At 67.7% G+C, this 14,223-nt stretch overlaps 2 protein-coding genes across 3 annotated transcripts; one reads left to right on the top strand and one right to left on the bottom strand.

Moving 5' to 3' along the window:
• Positions 1 to 2,308: 2,308 nt before the first annotated feature.
• PRR7 (proline rich 7, synaptic) lies at positions 2,309 to 3,121 on the top strand (the record flags this gene model as incomplete). Its single annotated transcript, XM_080627017.1, has 2 exons — positions 2,309 to 2,606; positions 2,733 to 3,121. 2 exons carry the CDS (start codon positions 2,309 to 2,311, stop codon positions 3,119 to 3,121), a joined length of 687 nt encoding a protein of 228 aa, XP_080483143.1.
• Positions 3,122 to 4,115: 994 nt separating this feature from the next.
• Positions 4,116 to 14,223, bottom strand: DBN1 (drebrin 1; the record flags this gene model as incomplete). Of its 2 annotated transcripts, XM_080626893.1 has the most annotated exons (15): positions 4,116 to 4,186; positions 4,274 to 4,376; positions 4,454 to 5,016; positions 5,920 to 6,047; positions 6,855 to 6,996; positions 8,135 to 8,249; positions 8,366 to 8,425; positions 8,552 to 8,615; positions 8,982 to 9,133; positions 9,229 to 9,306; positions 9,482 to 9,628; positions 9,708 to 9,782; positions 9,937 to 10,049; positions 10,145 to 10,200; positions 14,138 to 14,223. In XM_080626893.1, the coding sequence occupies 15 exons, from the start codon at positions 14,221 to 14,223 to the stop codon at positions 4,116 to 4,118; spliced, it is 1,953 nt and encodes a 650-aa protein (XP_080483019.1). The 2 variants fall into 2 exon arrangements, with proteins under 2 accessions (XP_080483019.1, XP_080483020.1); XM_080626894.1 differs by lacking the exon at positions 6,855 to 6,996 and having other exon boundaries at positions 5,920 to 6,051.

The raw sequence follows: 14,223 nt of genomic DNA, 5'->3' as shown, positions 1-14,223 counted from the left end.
CCTGGGGTGGGGGTGCGGGGGGTCCGCCGCCTCCCGGGTCCCTCCCCGAGCCGAGGGCGGGGCGGAGCAGCGGGGCGGGAGCCCGGGCGGGGCGGCGCGCGGCGGCGGCGCGGGAGCGCTCACCGGAGACAAAGGCAGCGCCGGGAGGCGGCGGCGGCGCCGCGCACCGGGCCCCCTTACTTTCCCCCTGCTCCCCCTCCCGCCGCCGCCGCCCTATGGAGCCGCTGCCCGCTGCTTGAGCCACGTGCGCCGCCGCCGGTAACGGGAGCCGCGGAGGGAGCGGGCGCGACGCCTCCGCCTGTTGCGCGGCGCGGAGGCAGTGGGGCCGGGGCGGGGGCGCGCGGGACCGCCGGCACCGGCAAGCGGCGGCCAGGGCCGAGGCGCGCGGCGCGTAGCAGGGCGCGCGGCTCCGGTCCGTGCCCGGCGGGAGCGCGCTCCGGCGGAGGAAGAGGAGGAGGAGGATGAGGAGGGGGCTGCCGCGCCCGGCACCGGGAGCGGGGAGGCCCCCGCCGGGGTGTCCCCCGCCCGCCGGAGGCACCGGGGGGGCAGCGGGGCCCAGGCCGCAGCCGGGGGCAGCGGGGCGGCCCGGTGGCTGCTCCCAACCGGGCAGCCGGCCCTTTCCCCCACCGGTGTGGGTGTCTCCCAGCCCGGCCCCGCTCCTCCCGCAGCCCGCACTGCCCGGGCAGCCCGGCTCCCCCAGCTGCAAACGCCCCCGGTCTCCAGGCGCCGTCAGTACTCCCCGCCCCGCCATCATTCCCGGTGTTCCTCTGGCGGCCCTCCTGGTGCTCGACCCTCGGCCCTTCCCACACGGTGCCCCCGGGGACACCCAGGCTGCCGGCGGGGACCCTGTTGTTGCCGGCACTGGCGAGCTCTGCCCGCACCGAGATGGCCTTGGGCAGGCAGTGATGGCAGCTTGGGGAGCCCCAGAAAAGGGGCACCCCCTACCCAGACACATCCTGACAGTGCCCCTGTCCCCGCTTCCATCTGTGTGATGAAGCAGCCTCTGCTGCCCACCACTGCCCGCAGAGCATGGCCATGGCTTCCGGCCCCTTCCTTTCCCCATTCCTCCTTCCTCCTGGCTGGGCTCAGCCCTCCGGCCCCACTGCCCTTTCCTCTGCCCTGCCAGCCCCTGGCACCCAGTGGCCCTGCCATGGTCACCGCGATCTTGCCCGATGAGCTGACAGGGACCCTTTTGCCTAGCAGAAGCATGTGGAAGCGATGATGCCACTGTGGTCCTTCTGCCTTCAGCCACCACACTTCAGCATTCACCCACCTCCCCATGGGCAGGCCAGTTTTCTCCCATACCATGATAACAATCCTCACGTATGCTTACATGCCTCTCTGTGAGCACCCATGGGTGCTGCTCCCCACTCATTGATGTGCATGTTCCCCCCAGTCCCTGGCACGCACTGTTTGATGCCTGACTGGACATGACCAAACTGTCACACTGCCTAAAGGCCGTGACCTGACAGAGGTGACAGTTCCCATTGCCCTGCATCACCGAGTCAAGGTGCCACCATCCCCTGAGCCTCTTTGATGGCCGCGAGGCCAGTGATGGCCGCAGTGCACGTGCTCCCGCAAGCTCCACGTGCCGCAGGCAGCCGGCAGCTCTGCACGTCCCTCCTCCTCCTCTTCCTCCTCCTCCTCAGGCACCCCGGGGCTCCCTGCTGGCGGCGGAGGGCTGAGCTGCCCGGGCCCTGCAGCGATGTGGGGTGTACTGGGTGGGCAGGAGTGGGGACACCAGTGGACACCCCCTGGCGCTGAAGATGTCGATGCTGTGGTGACCACAGCATCCGTGTCGCTCCCCGGGGTGCCCGGCAGTGCCGTGACCGGGAGCTGGGGTTGGGTGCGGTTTTGCCGCCGTGGGGGCAATGGCGGGGGTGCACGGAGGGCTCCCCGCCGGTCGCCGTGGGAACGGGGCGGCCGCGTGCCTGCCACACTCACACTCGCGTCTGTCTCGTTGCAGGGCCCCCTCCCCAGCGGCCCCCTCCCAGCGATGGGCAGCGGGACCCCGCCGGCCCCATCCCCCCGCCGCCCGCCCCGCCGGCCCCCAGCCCCGCCGCCCGCCCAGCGCACCCAGGCCTGACCCACCTGCTCCAGCCCCCCCCGGCTCCATGGCGAGGACGGACCCCTGACGGTGGGCGCCCGCGGGCCGGAGGAGACGCCGCCGGGCACGGCCCGGGGAGATGCCCTCGGTAGCCCTGGCAGCATCGGGTCCTGCCCTGGCCCTGCCGCTGCCCTGAGCATCCCATCCCCCACCCCGAGGGCAGGGAGAGGCCGTGGCCTCCCCCCGGGACCGGCAGCCAAGATGGTGATGTCCCAGGGCACCTACACCTTCCTCACCTGCTTCGCGGGCTTCTGGCTCATCTGGGGCCTCATCGTGCTGCTGTGCTGCTTCTGCAGCTACCTGCGGCGGCGGGTGAAACGGCAGCAAGAGGAGCGGCTGCGGGAGCAGAGCCTACGTGCGCTGGAGCTGGAGCCGCTGCACTACGAGGGTTATGGGGGCAGCCCCCCCGGCATCGCCATTCCCCACCGCCTGCGCCTCGAGCCCCACCATCATCACCCCCACCACATCCCTCCCCCCCGGCCCTGGAGCTGCCGGCACGGTAAGGAGCAGGGAGGAGATGTCGGCACAGCGTGCGCTTCTCCCTGGTGTCTGGGGGGGATACAGCAGGAGAACCGGGGCGCAGCACTGATGGCAGCAGGGGTCCGGGGGGGGCTTTGCCTTGCAGAGTCAGACCTGTCAAAGCCGCCGTGTTACGAGGAAGCGCTGCTGATGGCGGAGCCCCCCCCACCATACAGCGAGGTGCTGATGGACACACGGGGGCTCTACCGCAAAATCAACGCCCCGTTCCTGAGCCACGAGCGGCTGGAGAAGCAGGAGCAGCCCCCCAGCTACAAACCCCTTTTCCTGGACGCCGGCTACGGCTCCGCACTGCACCTGCCCCGCTCGGCCAGCCCCGGCCCTGCCTGCCCGGACCTCTACCTGCAGGCAGAGTGCTCCCCTCGCATGTTTCCCAGCTGGACGGACTCGGAGCTCAGCAGCAGGGACACCTACGAGCCGGGACCCTGGCACCTCCCGGTCTCCATGCCCCTCTTCGGCAGGACTACCGCTGTCTAACGGCGGCACCGGGGGACCCCCGGACCTTACTGCGGGTGCCCCTCCGGCACTGGGGGAAGAGGGGGGATGGGAATTTGGGTTCGGTTGCCCCCATCACCCCGGGGACACCCGCCCTGGCGCGGGCCATCGCCGCCGGCGCGGAAGGGGCTGGTTCCCCGCCTGGCCCTCGCTGGCCCCCCCCCGGCCGGGGGCTCTGGGGACCCGGACTCTGCTCTTGTTTCTTAACTTTTTCGTTTGTTACAGTTTGAGAATAAAAGTTTGTGGCTCGGGTTTGGCTCCTGGCGTCGCGGGGACCCTCCCCAGCCCTCCCTGCACCCCCCACGCCCCCCAGCAGGCTGCAGCCCCCATGGGAGTCGCTTTATTTATTAACAGACATGAGCACACCGCCGGTACAGAACTTGTGCTTTCCAAAAACAGTCACCGGGAACGGGGAAAGGGATAGGGAATTGGGGGGAGGGGGCTCCCAGCAAGGAAAGAAGGGGGGGTGTGATATCCCCACGCCAGCTCCCTGCTGGGGTTTGGGGGGGGGGAGGGCATTGCTGGCTGCAGCCTCGCCTCGGTCAGGTCACTTTATTGCCATATTCATCCATTATTAGTATTATTCCTTTTTGCTTTTAACTCGTGCAAAGTACTGGGGACTCCCGGGGGGGGGGGCACGAAGAGAACGAGGACCCTGTCCCATAGCTGGGCAGGCAATGCGAGCATGTGTCGTGTCCCCCCCCTCCAAAGGGGCGCTGGGGCAGCGGGGGGGGGGGAGCTGCTAATGGGGGGCTGGGGGCTCACACTGCTCCTACCGACAACTTAAAAAAGAGAGGGGATGGGGGGGCTGCAAAAGGTGCCCCGGGGTGAGGGTGCAGTGGGGGGGCCCCCACCCGGAGGCCTCAGCCTGTGGGGCCCCAGCGGGGTGACGGGGGGTCCGGGCCCCCAGCTGTGGCCCCCCCCATGCCCCGCGCCGGCCGGGGCAAGCTGCAGGTGCCGGCAGCAGGGCCCGGGCTTACAGACCCCCCCCGAAGCTCTCCTCCTCCTCGGGCAGGGGGTCCGCATCCCAGCATGTGATGTCAATCTCTGGGGGGACAAGGTGGGGGGGTCAGCATGGTGGGGATGTCCAATAGAGGGATGGACAATCCCCCCATGTTCCCCGTCCCCACTCACCTGGGGGCTTGTTGTAGAAGACAGGCTGGGGGGCTTTGGCCGATGGCTCCTCGGGGGGGGGCACCTCCTCCTCTTGGGACTGGCTAAAGTAGCCCTCGCTGGCCTGGGGTGGGGGCAATGGTCAGGACCTCCGCGTCCACCCCATCACCCCATCACCACCTCCCCCACAGCGATGCTTACCTGCTCCCCACGACCCGGCGTCCCATCCTTGGGGGCCATCTCCCCGTTGGTGATGGGGGGGGTCTCTCGGCCCGGGGCATCCTCCTGGGGGGCACTCTGGCAGCCGAGCCCCCCGGGCTGGGGGCCCCCCCCGCCGGCTGCCTCCTCCTCTTCCTCCTCCTCCTGCTCCGCATCGCAGAAGGTGGCGGGGGGCTCGGGCAGCTCGTCCAGGCTGAGCAGGGGCCCCTCGTCGGGCAGCACGGCCGGGGGTCCCTCAGGGACAGGGGCAGCAGGCAGGGGCCAGGCAGCCGGGGGGACAGCCCCGTCGCTCTGCCACAAGTCGATGAGGCTCTCAGGGTTGGGGGTCCCCCCGGGCTGGAGCTCGGTGGCCGTGGGTGTCGGGGAGGGCTCAGCAGGCTCCAGGGTCACCAGGTCCCCCAGGATGTCACCCCCCGCTGTCCACACCGGCCTGAGGCTGGGCTCGTCCCCGGGGGGCTCCGTGGCCTTGTCCTCGGGCCCCGGGAAGGGCCAGTGCTGTTCGGGGGTGGCTGGCTCGGCCTCCTGGGTGCTGGGGCTGGGGGTGTCTGCAAGGGGGGCACAGCAGTCAGTGGAGGCAGCCCCCCTTATCCAGGGCTCAGGGACACCCAGGGAAAGGGCTGCACTTGGGAGGGTGGTTTCTTTGGGTGGGTGCGGTGGGGAGATGCTGCGGGGATGGGTGGGAGAGAGTGGGCAGGGAGGGCACCCATGGCACACACCAGGAGACCAGGTATGGAGGGAACATGGTGGGGGGCAAGGCGATCCCTTGGGGGGTGACTCAGCCCTATGTGGAGGGGGGGAGTAGCTGGGAAGCTCAGTGGATGTGGAGGGGACAGGGAGAGGTGCATTGGAAAGATACAGAAGAGAAAGCTGGGATGCACCAGAGAGTGCAAAGGGGCCAGTGGGGATGGAGCACGGAGACTGCAGCATAGTTGGCTGGGACGCATTGTGGGGATGCAGTGGGATAGTGGGGATGCATGGAAGGAAACTGCAACACTGGCAGAGATGGTAGGGCAGAGTCGCATTGGGGGATGTAGCAGAGACAGTGGGAGCTGCACTGGGGTGATGCTGCAGAGATGGCGGGGATGTTCAGCGCAGAGAATGCACTGGCAATAGCAGGGATGCACTGGAGATGGGAAATGCAGGGGTGGGGTGCAGCAGAGACAGCAGGGATGCACTGGTGTTAGCAAATGCACTGGAGACAGCAAGGATGCAACAAAGACGGCGGAGCACTGGGGGAGGAGATGCAGCAGAGACGGCGGGGATGCACCGGTGCAGAGCAGCGGATACGGCGGGGATGCACTGGGGACACAGCAGAGCCGGCAGGGCAGGGGTCTTTCAAGGGATGCAAACAGGACAGCACGGATGCACAATGCCATGCAAGAGTGGCAGGGCTGCAGCAGGGGCTGCGCTGCAGGGATGAGCCTGGGCAGCGCCAGCCCTGCGCCCACCTTTGGGCGCTGCTGGTGTGTCATCACCTGGCACGCGGGTGCCCGGCGTGCCCAGCGGCGTGGCGGCGGGGCTGCGCTCGCAGGGGCTGCAGCCCGCTGCCGAGGCCTTGCGGTATGCGTCCGACTGGCTGCCTGCAGACAAGGGAGACGGGGGGTGGATGTGGGGGTGCCCACACAGGCAGGGGACCAGCCCCCAGCACTGCCCCTGCTCCTGCCCCACGCCAACCATGAGCTGTCAAACACATCACCATGTACCTGCCCCTGCATCCTGCACTGGCAGGGCAGAGGCACCCATGAGTGCAACAACCACCATGTGCCCTTCCAGGCATGCCCACTGGCCCCACGCAGCCGCAGACCCCACATCCGCCAGGTATGGGAGCAGGCAGCCCCATACATGCCATGGTGCACGTCGGCTTTGCCCATACATCACCCTGATGGGCCCTGGCACTGCCTGGCCCCTGCAGGCACAGCTCTGTGCCCTGCCATCCCTGGCTAGTGGGGGGGGGACAGTCCCACATGGCCCCAAGCACCATCCAGCCCCTTCTGCCCCATGGGCACAGCCTTTTCTGTCCTGCACTGCCTTATGGACAGAGTCTTACGTGTTCCAGGGTACAGCCTGCTCTGTCCCCGCCTTCCCCATGGGCACAGTGTGCCCCACGGGTACAGCTCTGCCCTGTCCTCATCTATCCGACAGACACAGCCTGCCCGGTGCCCCCTTCCCATACCACAGGCACAACCTGCCCCACAGGCAGAGCCTGCCGCATCCTCCCACCCCAAAGGCACAGCACCCGCCATAGGGCCAGCCCCAGCTGAGGTGTGTGGGAGCGGCGCTGCCTCTGCTGTCGGTTCCATGTGCTGTGGGGCTGGGGTGGGCTGTGGGGCAGCTGCCCACGGCGTAGCCCCCCGAAGCTGCATGCCCAGGGGCTCCCAGCTACCTACATGGAAAGAAAGAGGAGAGATTTGGGGTGCGGTGGCAGGTGATATAGGGGAAGGGGGTCCGCGGGGGGGAGGAGGATGAGGAGGAGGAGGAAGGCGGCCCACTGTCAGCTGTCTTTATGAAAGGACAGTGCAGACGACCTGTGAGAGAAAGACAGACAGACAGACAGACGGACGGACGGAGAGAGAAAGAGAGAGCAAAGAGATGGGTCAGTCCCTGCTCGGCACAGCCATGGTGGGGCCGGGACACGGAGGCACCGGGATGGGAGGACGGCAGGACAGGAGGCAGCACCGACAGTGGGGTGGGAGAATGGTGGGACAAGAGGATGGAAAGACAGCAGGACAGAAGGATGGAAGGTGGTGCTGCATGGCCATGTGGGAAGAGAGGCCAGGACACAGCCCTGGGACCAGCTATCTGCTCAGGCACAGCACGGCCCCACAGCATGAACTCACAGCACAACTGACGGCACAGCCCCACGGCACGGCCACAACACACAGCCCATGGCACGACCCACGGCACAGACCCATGGCATTGCCCTGAGGCAAAACTCCACAGCACAGCCCCACGGCACAGCCCATGGCATGACCCATGGCATGACCCCACAGCAAAAACACACATCACAGGCTCCCTCCAGCACAGCCCCATGGCACAGCACGCCAGCACGACCCCCAGCTCTGCACCATGACATGGCCCCGTGGCCAAGGTGCCCACCAGAACAGCCAGCCCCTACCCCAAAGCCACAAAGAGAGTCCCAGGGCAGGGCCCCGCACTGTGGGGCAGCCCAGCCTCTCCATGGGGCACTCCCTGCCAGCCAGGAGCACACCGGGTGCCCCACTTACTCTCATAGCTGCCCCCATGGGATGAGCTCCCAAGCCACCCTGAACCCCAGCCGCACCGACCACGCTGCCAACCTGGCCGCCAGCACGGTGCCATGGATGGTGAATGGACAACACCCAGCAAGGAGCAGAATGACCCCCCCCTGCTGAAAACACTCTGACATCCAGCCCCTGCCAAGCTGCCCCGGCAGCAGGGGCCACATGAGGTGTGGTGGCAGTGGTGGTGATGGTGGCACAGCAGAGCAGAACGATGCCCTGCCATCCTCGTGCCCATGGCACCCACAACCGCGGCGCTGGGGACAGCAGAGGGGACACCCCCTCCCCACATCACAGATCCTGCTGCGACCCACTGAGCTGTGGGGAGCCCCGGTGGCACCACACTCACCTGCTCCCCCGGGGCTCTCTGTGCCCCCCTGGTGCCTGCAGCCCCCCAGCCCCTCACCTGTCCTGTGGCTGCCCGGTGAGATGGCGTCACTGCTGCCCGATGCCACCCGCTCCTGCTGCTTGAAGAAGTCCCGGGGGTTGTCGGGCCGCTGAGCGATGATGGCAGCAGCCTCCTGCAGAGATGGGGGGACGCTGAGACCCAACACCCCCCAGGCACCCCCCACATGCTCTGGGCACCACTGGCTGGGGAGCGAGGTCCAGCACCGGGCATGGCTGACACCACACTCACCTCCACCTCCGACTCTGATTTCCTGAGCTGCTGCCTGTCGTCCTCCTCTTGTTGCTCCCCCTGTGGAGACTCAGCATCACCCCCAGCCCCGGGATGCCCTGGGGAGCCAGCTGGGAAAAGCCCTTCCCCAGGGGTGATGCCAGGCTGCGGCTCTGAGCCCGGCTCCATGCCCGCTGCAGCACTTACGAAGATGGACTGCTCCTTCAGGCGCTGCCGGGCCTCCTCTGCCTCCATGCTCTGCTGCTTCCTCCTGTGACAGGGGCACAGGAGAGGGGCTGGGCACTGGCTCCTGCCAGCCCCTGCCCCAACCCCATCATAGAACCACAGACTGGTTTGGGTTGGAAAGGACCTAAAGATCATCCAGTTCCAACCCCCCTGCCATGGGCAGGGACACCTCACACTAGACCATGTCACCCAAGGCTTTGTCCAAGCTGGCCTTGAACACCGCCAGAGATGGGGAATTTACTTCTCTGGGCATCCTGTGCCGATGCCTCAGCACCCTCAACAGGAACAACTTCTTCCCCTGAGCAAACACCCATGCGCCCACCCAGATGCTCAGGGCCACCCCAGACACGCAAATCCCCACACACAAGCCCCACCGCAGCCCCCGCCATGCCTGTGCTCCTCAATCTGCTCCTCGCGCTCCCGATAGCGCCGCTCCCGCTCCTCCTGCTCCAGCCGCTCCTGCTCCATCCTCTCCTGCTCGAACCGCAGCCGGGCATCCAGAGCCTTTTTCCGCTCTTCCTCCTTGCGTAATTCCTCCTCTTTCTGGTTGGGGGGGATGAAGGACAGGGCTGCCCATCAGCCTGCCAGCAGCTCACCCCGCTCCCCAGGGGCTACCATCTGCCTTCCCCATACCCCACCTTGGCCTGTTCCCAGAACTGCTCCCGGTTGAGCCGCTTCATCTCCACGGTGGCATCAGTCTTCTGGTACGTGGTGCCCTGGGACGGAGGAGAGGCGGGGGGGACGGAGGGGCTGGGATCAGCGAGGGGGAATATAACAGTAAGCGGCACACGGGGTGACGGGCTGCGGCAGACAGGAGCCCCAGGCGGGGGGGATGCCCCGCACCCGCTGCCATCGCCGCCACCATCGCCATAGCCTCCATGGGGACATTACCACGGGCTCGGTGTTCTCGTCCTCCCGCAGCCGCAGGCGGTGCAGCACCGGGCTGGAGACACGGGCCAGACCATTGGAGAGACGCTGCCCGATGGCCCCGGGGTCGATGTCCTCCACGCTGCTGGCGTTGACAATGACATCCACGCCCTGGGGAGGGCACAAAGCAGTCATCAGGGACCAGGGTCCGTGCCCCAGCAGCATCATCCCCCTTCCCAGCATCACCCACCTGGAAGAACTCGGCAATCTTGGCCACGTGGCTGGCGCAGGCGCATTTGCGGGCGTCCGGCACATCCTCACCTACCTATGGCAGGGATGGATGGCAGGGCGACCACCATAGGCAGTGGGACAGGGGGGCACCCGCATCCTCCCTGGCCTTGCACACAGCAATGCCCCTGCCAACACTGTGGCTCTGGTGGGCACAGCACGGCCCCACCAGCACAGCCACCCCCACTCACCCAGTTGACGAGGACGTATTTGGGGAGCACAGCCTGGGGGTCCTTGACGCTACAGAAGCCGTACATCACCTTCTGGATCTCAAAGTGGCCAGAGAGCTCCAGCAAACCTCCGCCTGGCACAGCACCATCAGCCTATGTCCATCCAGCACCAGGATGGGTGCCGGGAAAAAGGCTGGCAGAGCCGAGCTGTGGGGACAGAGGAGCTTACCTCCTGATGCTGCCAGCTTCAGGTCATCAGAGCCATCCTCGTATGTGTAGAGGGCCCTGGGGAGACAGTGTGGGTCAGCCACAGCTGGGGAGAGCATGAGCCAGCCTCCCACCTCCCCATCCTGATAACACTGAGGTCAGTGGAGTCCTGGAGGACTGCCTATGTGTCCTCAAGCTGCCACACAGCCACCCCAAACCGTTGTCCATCACCACTGTGAAGGGCCAGGCTTCGGGCAGGGCCTATTTCCCCCTCCCTGCAGGCAGGGTCCCCAGGTTCGGGACAAAAGGGTCACTTGGACACAGGGAACAGCTGGCAGCCATGCCATGACGCAAGCCACTGTGGCCTTGTGGCTCCTCGCATGCCTGTCCCTGTCCTCCCCCCGCCCCTGCCAGCTACCGACCAGCTTTGGGGCCAGCCCCATGGCCTGGCAGGGAGCTCGGGGCCGCTCACGTGCTGGGCTGCGTGAGCCGCCAGCCCAGCAGGCACCAGGCCGGGGGAGGATGCCGGTGCAGCAGCAAATCAATGTGCCACCACGGTGTGATGGGGCCGTCATGGAGACTGTTTCTTGGAAACCATTCCCGGCGGATGGGAAACCCCCTCTCGCTCCCACTGCACCCTGGCCAGCCCCCCCGGGGCTCCATGGGGACCCCCACCAGTCTGCACATCCCTAGGGGCATGCAGCCAGTTACGGGGGGGGGGAGAACACATGCCAAATTGGTCCAGGGCAGGTGGGCGAGGGGATGGATGTTGCTAGGCAACCAGCATCCTCCATCACCATGGCAACCCCCCCATCCCAGCTGGGATGCAGCTCGCCCTGATGACGAGGTGATTAGCGGAGGGGAGCGGGGGAGGCAGGCAGGCAGCGGGGATCTGCTGGGGCCTGGCAGGCACCCAAACCTCCTGCCACCGTCACACGCTGCACCCGGAAAGCTGGGGCCGCCCGTGCTGGACCCCCCCATCCCTGCACCAGGGCGGCTCTGCCCATCGGCATTCGGCTGGCGGCGCCTGTGCAGTGCTTGTCAGAGCACCAAAATCCCCCAGTGCCAAGCAGAGCCGTCCTCACCCAGCTTCCAGCCACAGCCTGGGGGATGGGAACCTGGGGGTCCCTATGGGGACAGCCACCCCCAAACCAGGGCCACGGCTGGACCCTGGGTGCTGGAGAACAAGGGGAAGGCAGGCGGGTGTGTAACATGGGGAGGGGGCTCCCTCCACCCCCTGGCACCTACAGCCCTGAGCCCCTGGCAGCGAGCCGCAGATAATTGCACCAACAAGATTGACTTTAATCCGCACATCCCGATCCCGCTAATCGGCCGCCCCAGCCGGCGCCAGCTCCCGGCCTGGAGCCGGCAAAGCAGCTGCAAAGCACCGTCTGTGATGCTGCGCTGGGGAAGGGCAAATGCAGCCCCTGCCTGCAACTGCAGCCCCGGCCCAGGACCTGCTGTGCTGTGGGCACCCACTGCTTGCTCTCTTCCCCCTGGGACCATGCAGGGTGGTAGCTGAGTGCACTGCTGCTGCCTGCACCCAAGGATGCTCCCAGCACAGCCGGGGCTTGCAGCAGAAACAGAGCCATGCCCGGAACACAGCCCAGCAGCGCGGCCTGGCAGCACATCCTGGGATGGAGGATCCAAAGGTTTCCAGTCTGGAGGTGAACAGGGCCAGCAGCATCCCCAGGGGTGTCCCAGGAACCCGCAGTCCAACAGCATCACCCCAGCAGCAGGAACCAGCCATGTCACAGCGGGTGCAGGCAGCATGCCACATCACTTACCCCCTTCCCTGGGCTTTAATCCTTCCACCCAACCCACACAAGCCCCTTCTCACCTCTGGGCTCCAGGCATCTGGATCACCAGAGGTGCCTGGTGCAGCCCAGGCAGGGTGGGCTCCCTATGGGCAGCGGATTCCAGTGAAGATCCCCCATCACCCCACCAAGGGGACAGTGGCCCCACTGTCCTCGCATGGCCCCATGGCTCACTGGAGCAGCACCCATGGGGCACCCGCAGCTGCCTGACCCCACGCTGTGGCTAGGGAGGGGTAGCATCGCCCCAGCTCGCCCACCCCAGCCCGGGCACATGTGTTTCCAATGTGGCTGGGAGCTCCAGGGAGTCGGCGTGCTTAGAAGGCAGCACCAAATTCCTTTCTGATCGAGTAATGGGCCCCAGCAGCCTCCGCGGGGCCGGGCAGGGGGAGGGGACGCTTGGACCCTCCAGTACCGGGCTGGAGCAGGGGGAATCCCGGACTAAACACAAGGATCTCGGGATAAACACAGGGATCCCAGCTGGGCAAGAACACGGCATCCCTCGGCACCAACCCAGGGCTGGGCTTCTGCACAGTGTTCTAACAGCCCCTGGCTCAGCCACGCTGGGCCATCACCAGGGGGGATGGTCCCCATCACCTTGCCCAATACAGCTGCCGCAGCATCATCCCTCATCTCACACCCGGGCACTGGGCCCTGCAGTGGGGATGCTGCTCCCACCTGGCATCAAGTGCCAGGTACCCCCAGTGACCATGGGATGGATGGGCTGCGGATGATGGGGCAAGCTCAGCACCGAGGATGGGGATGGCAGAGGCTCGCTGCCTGGATGGGGCTCAGTGTTGGAGGTGGGGGGGTCCCAACCGGGAGGGGGGGGCCTAGCCCTGGCGTTTGCCTTCCCGGGAACCATTTCTGCTGCTCTCAGCAGCTTTGGCAGGGAGGGCTCATTGCAGCAGATGCCGGGAAGAGATGTACCCAGGGCTGACAGCTGCCTCCTGGCCGGCACACACCGCGCTCCCCACAGCGCCCTTGGGCTGGCAGCAGGACTGTGGGGTCCCCAGAGACCTGGGGTAGGGTGGGACCTGCCCAGGCCCACAAAGCCTGGGGGGCTCCCAGATCCCATCTGTGTCCCAAGAGCAGGGACCCAGCTAGAGAGTGGTGTGCACCCCAGGGTGCTGGATACCCCAAGCTGGGCAGTGGGTGCACCCAGAGTGGGTGGTGGGTGCACAGTTGGCATCCCCATCAGACATCGGCACTAGCAGCATGCATCCAGCACCCAGCTCTGCCCAGCGAGCTGCACCCCAGGATACCAGCAGCATCCCCCCCACTGCACAGCACAGGGCACTCTGGGGGGAAAGGAGAGGATCCTGGATCAGACACCCCCAGCCAGCCCCACAGCACCCGGGTGGGGCTGGGAGATGCAGATGGGTGCTGGAGGACCGGCAGGGTGATGGGTAGATGCTCCCTGCGGGCTGCTGCACCGGCTGCAGCGGGGCCTGGATCCTGCCGGGCCCCGGCGCCCGCAGCACAGGGTGCCCCGCACGGAGGTGCAGGCAGGGCAGGGCAGCGCGGGGATCTCGCTGGGGAAGGGCCCCCTCGTTCCGAGCCCGCAGCACATCACCACGGCGCGGCAGTCCCGGGCCGACGCATCGCGGCCCCGCGGCGATGGAGCACCCCGGGAGCTTGGGGGGCCGCGGAAAGCAGGACCGGGAGGGGGGGATGCCTGCTGTCCTCGCGGCTGCAGGCCTCGCTCCGCCGGGCAGAGGGAACCGCGATCTCCCCCTTCCCCGGGTGCCCCTGGCCGCGGCTCCGGCTCCAGACAATGGCGAGGGACCCGGGGCCAGGCCCAACACCGGGGGCACCGCCGGGCCCGCACCGCCGTGCGCGGATGCCCTGCTCCCCGCGCCCGCTGCCCGGCGGGGGGTCGGGCCGTACCGGAGGCTCCCGGAGGCGGCGGGTCCCGGCGCTCGCACGTGCCGGCCCGGCGCAGACAAAGCGGGGACCGCGCCCCGGCCCGGTGCGGCGGCAGCGGCGGGCAGGTGCGAGCACCGGGGGCCGCGGGCCGGGCACACCGCCCCCCCCCGCCGCCCCGCCCGCCTTTGTGTGCCGGGGCTGCCGGCACCGCGGGCCCGGGGCGGCGGGAGGCACAGCGCGGGGCGCGGCCGGTGATACCGGGCGGCTCCGTGCACAAAGGGCGGCGGCGGCGGCGGGGACAAAGGGGCGGCGGCGGCGGCGGGCGCGCTCACCAGTCGGTGGGGCTGTCCTCGCCGATCACGTCCTGGTAGGAGGCGAGCAGCTCCAGGCGGTGCGCCGCGAAGCCGACGCCAGCCAT

Source organism: Psittacula echo (assembly GCF_963264785.1).
Source record: "Psittacula echo genome assembly, chromosome: 11".
Lineage (NCBI taxonomy): Eukaryota > Metazoa > Chordata > Aves > Psittaciformes > Psittacidae > Psittacula > Psittacula echo.
This window is presented reverse-complemented; position numbering and strand designations above follow the sequence as displayed.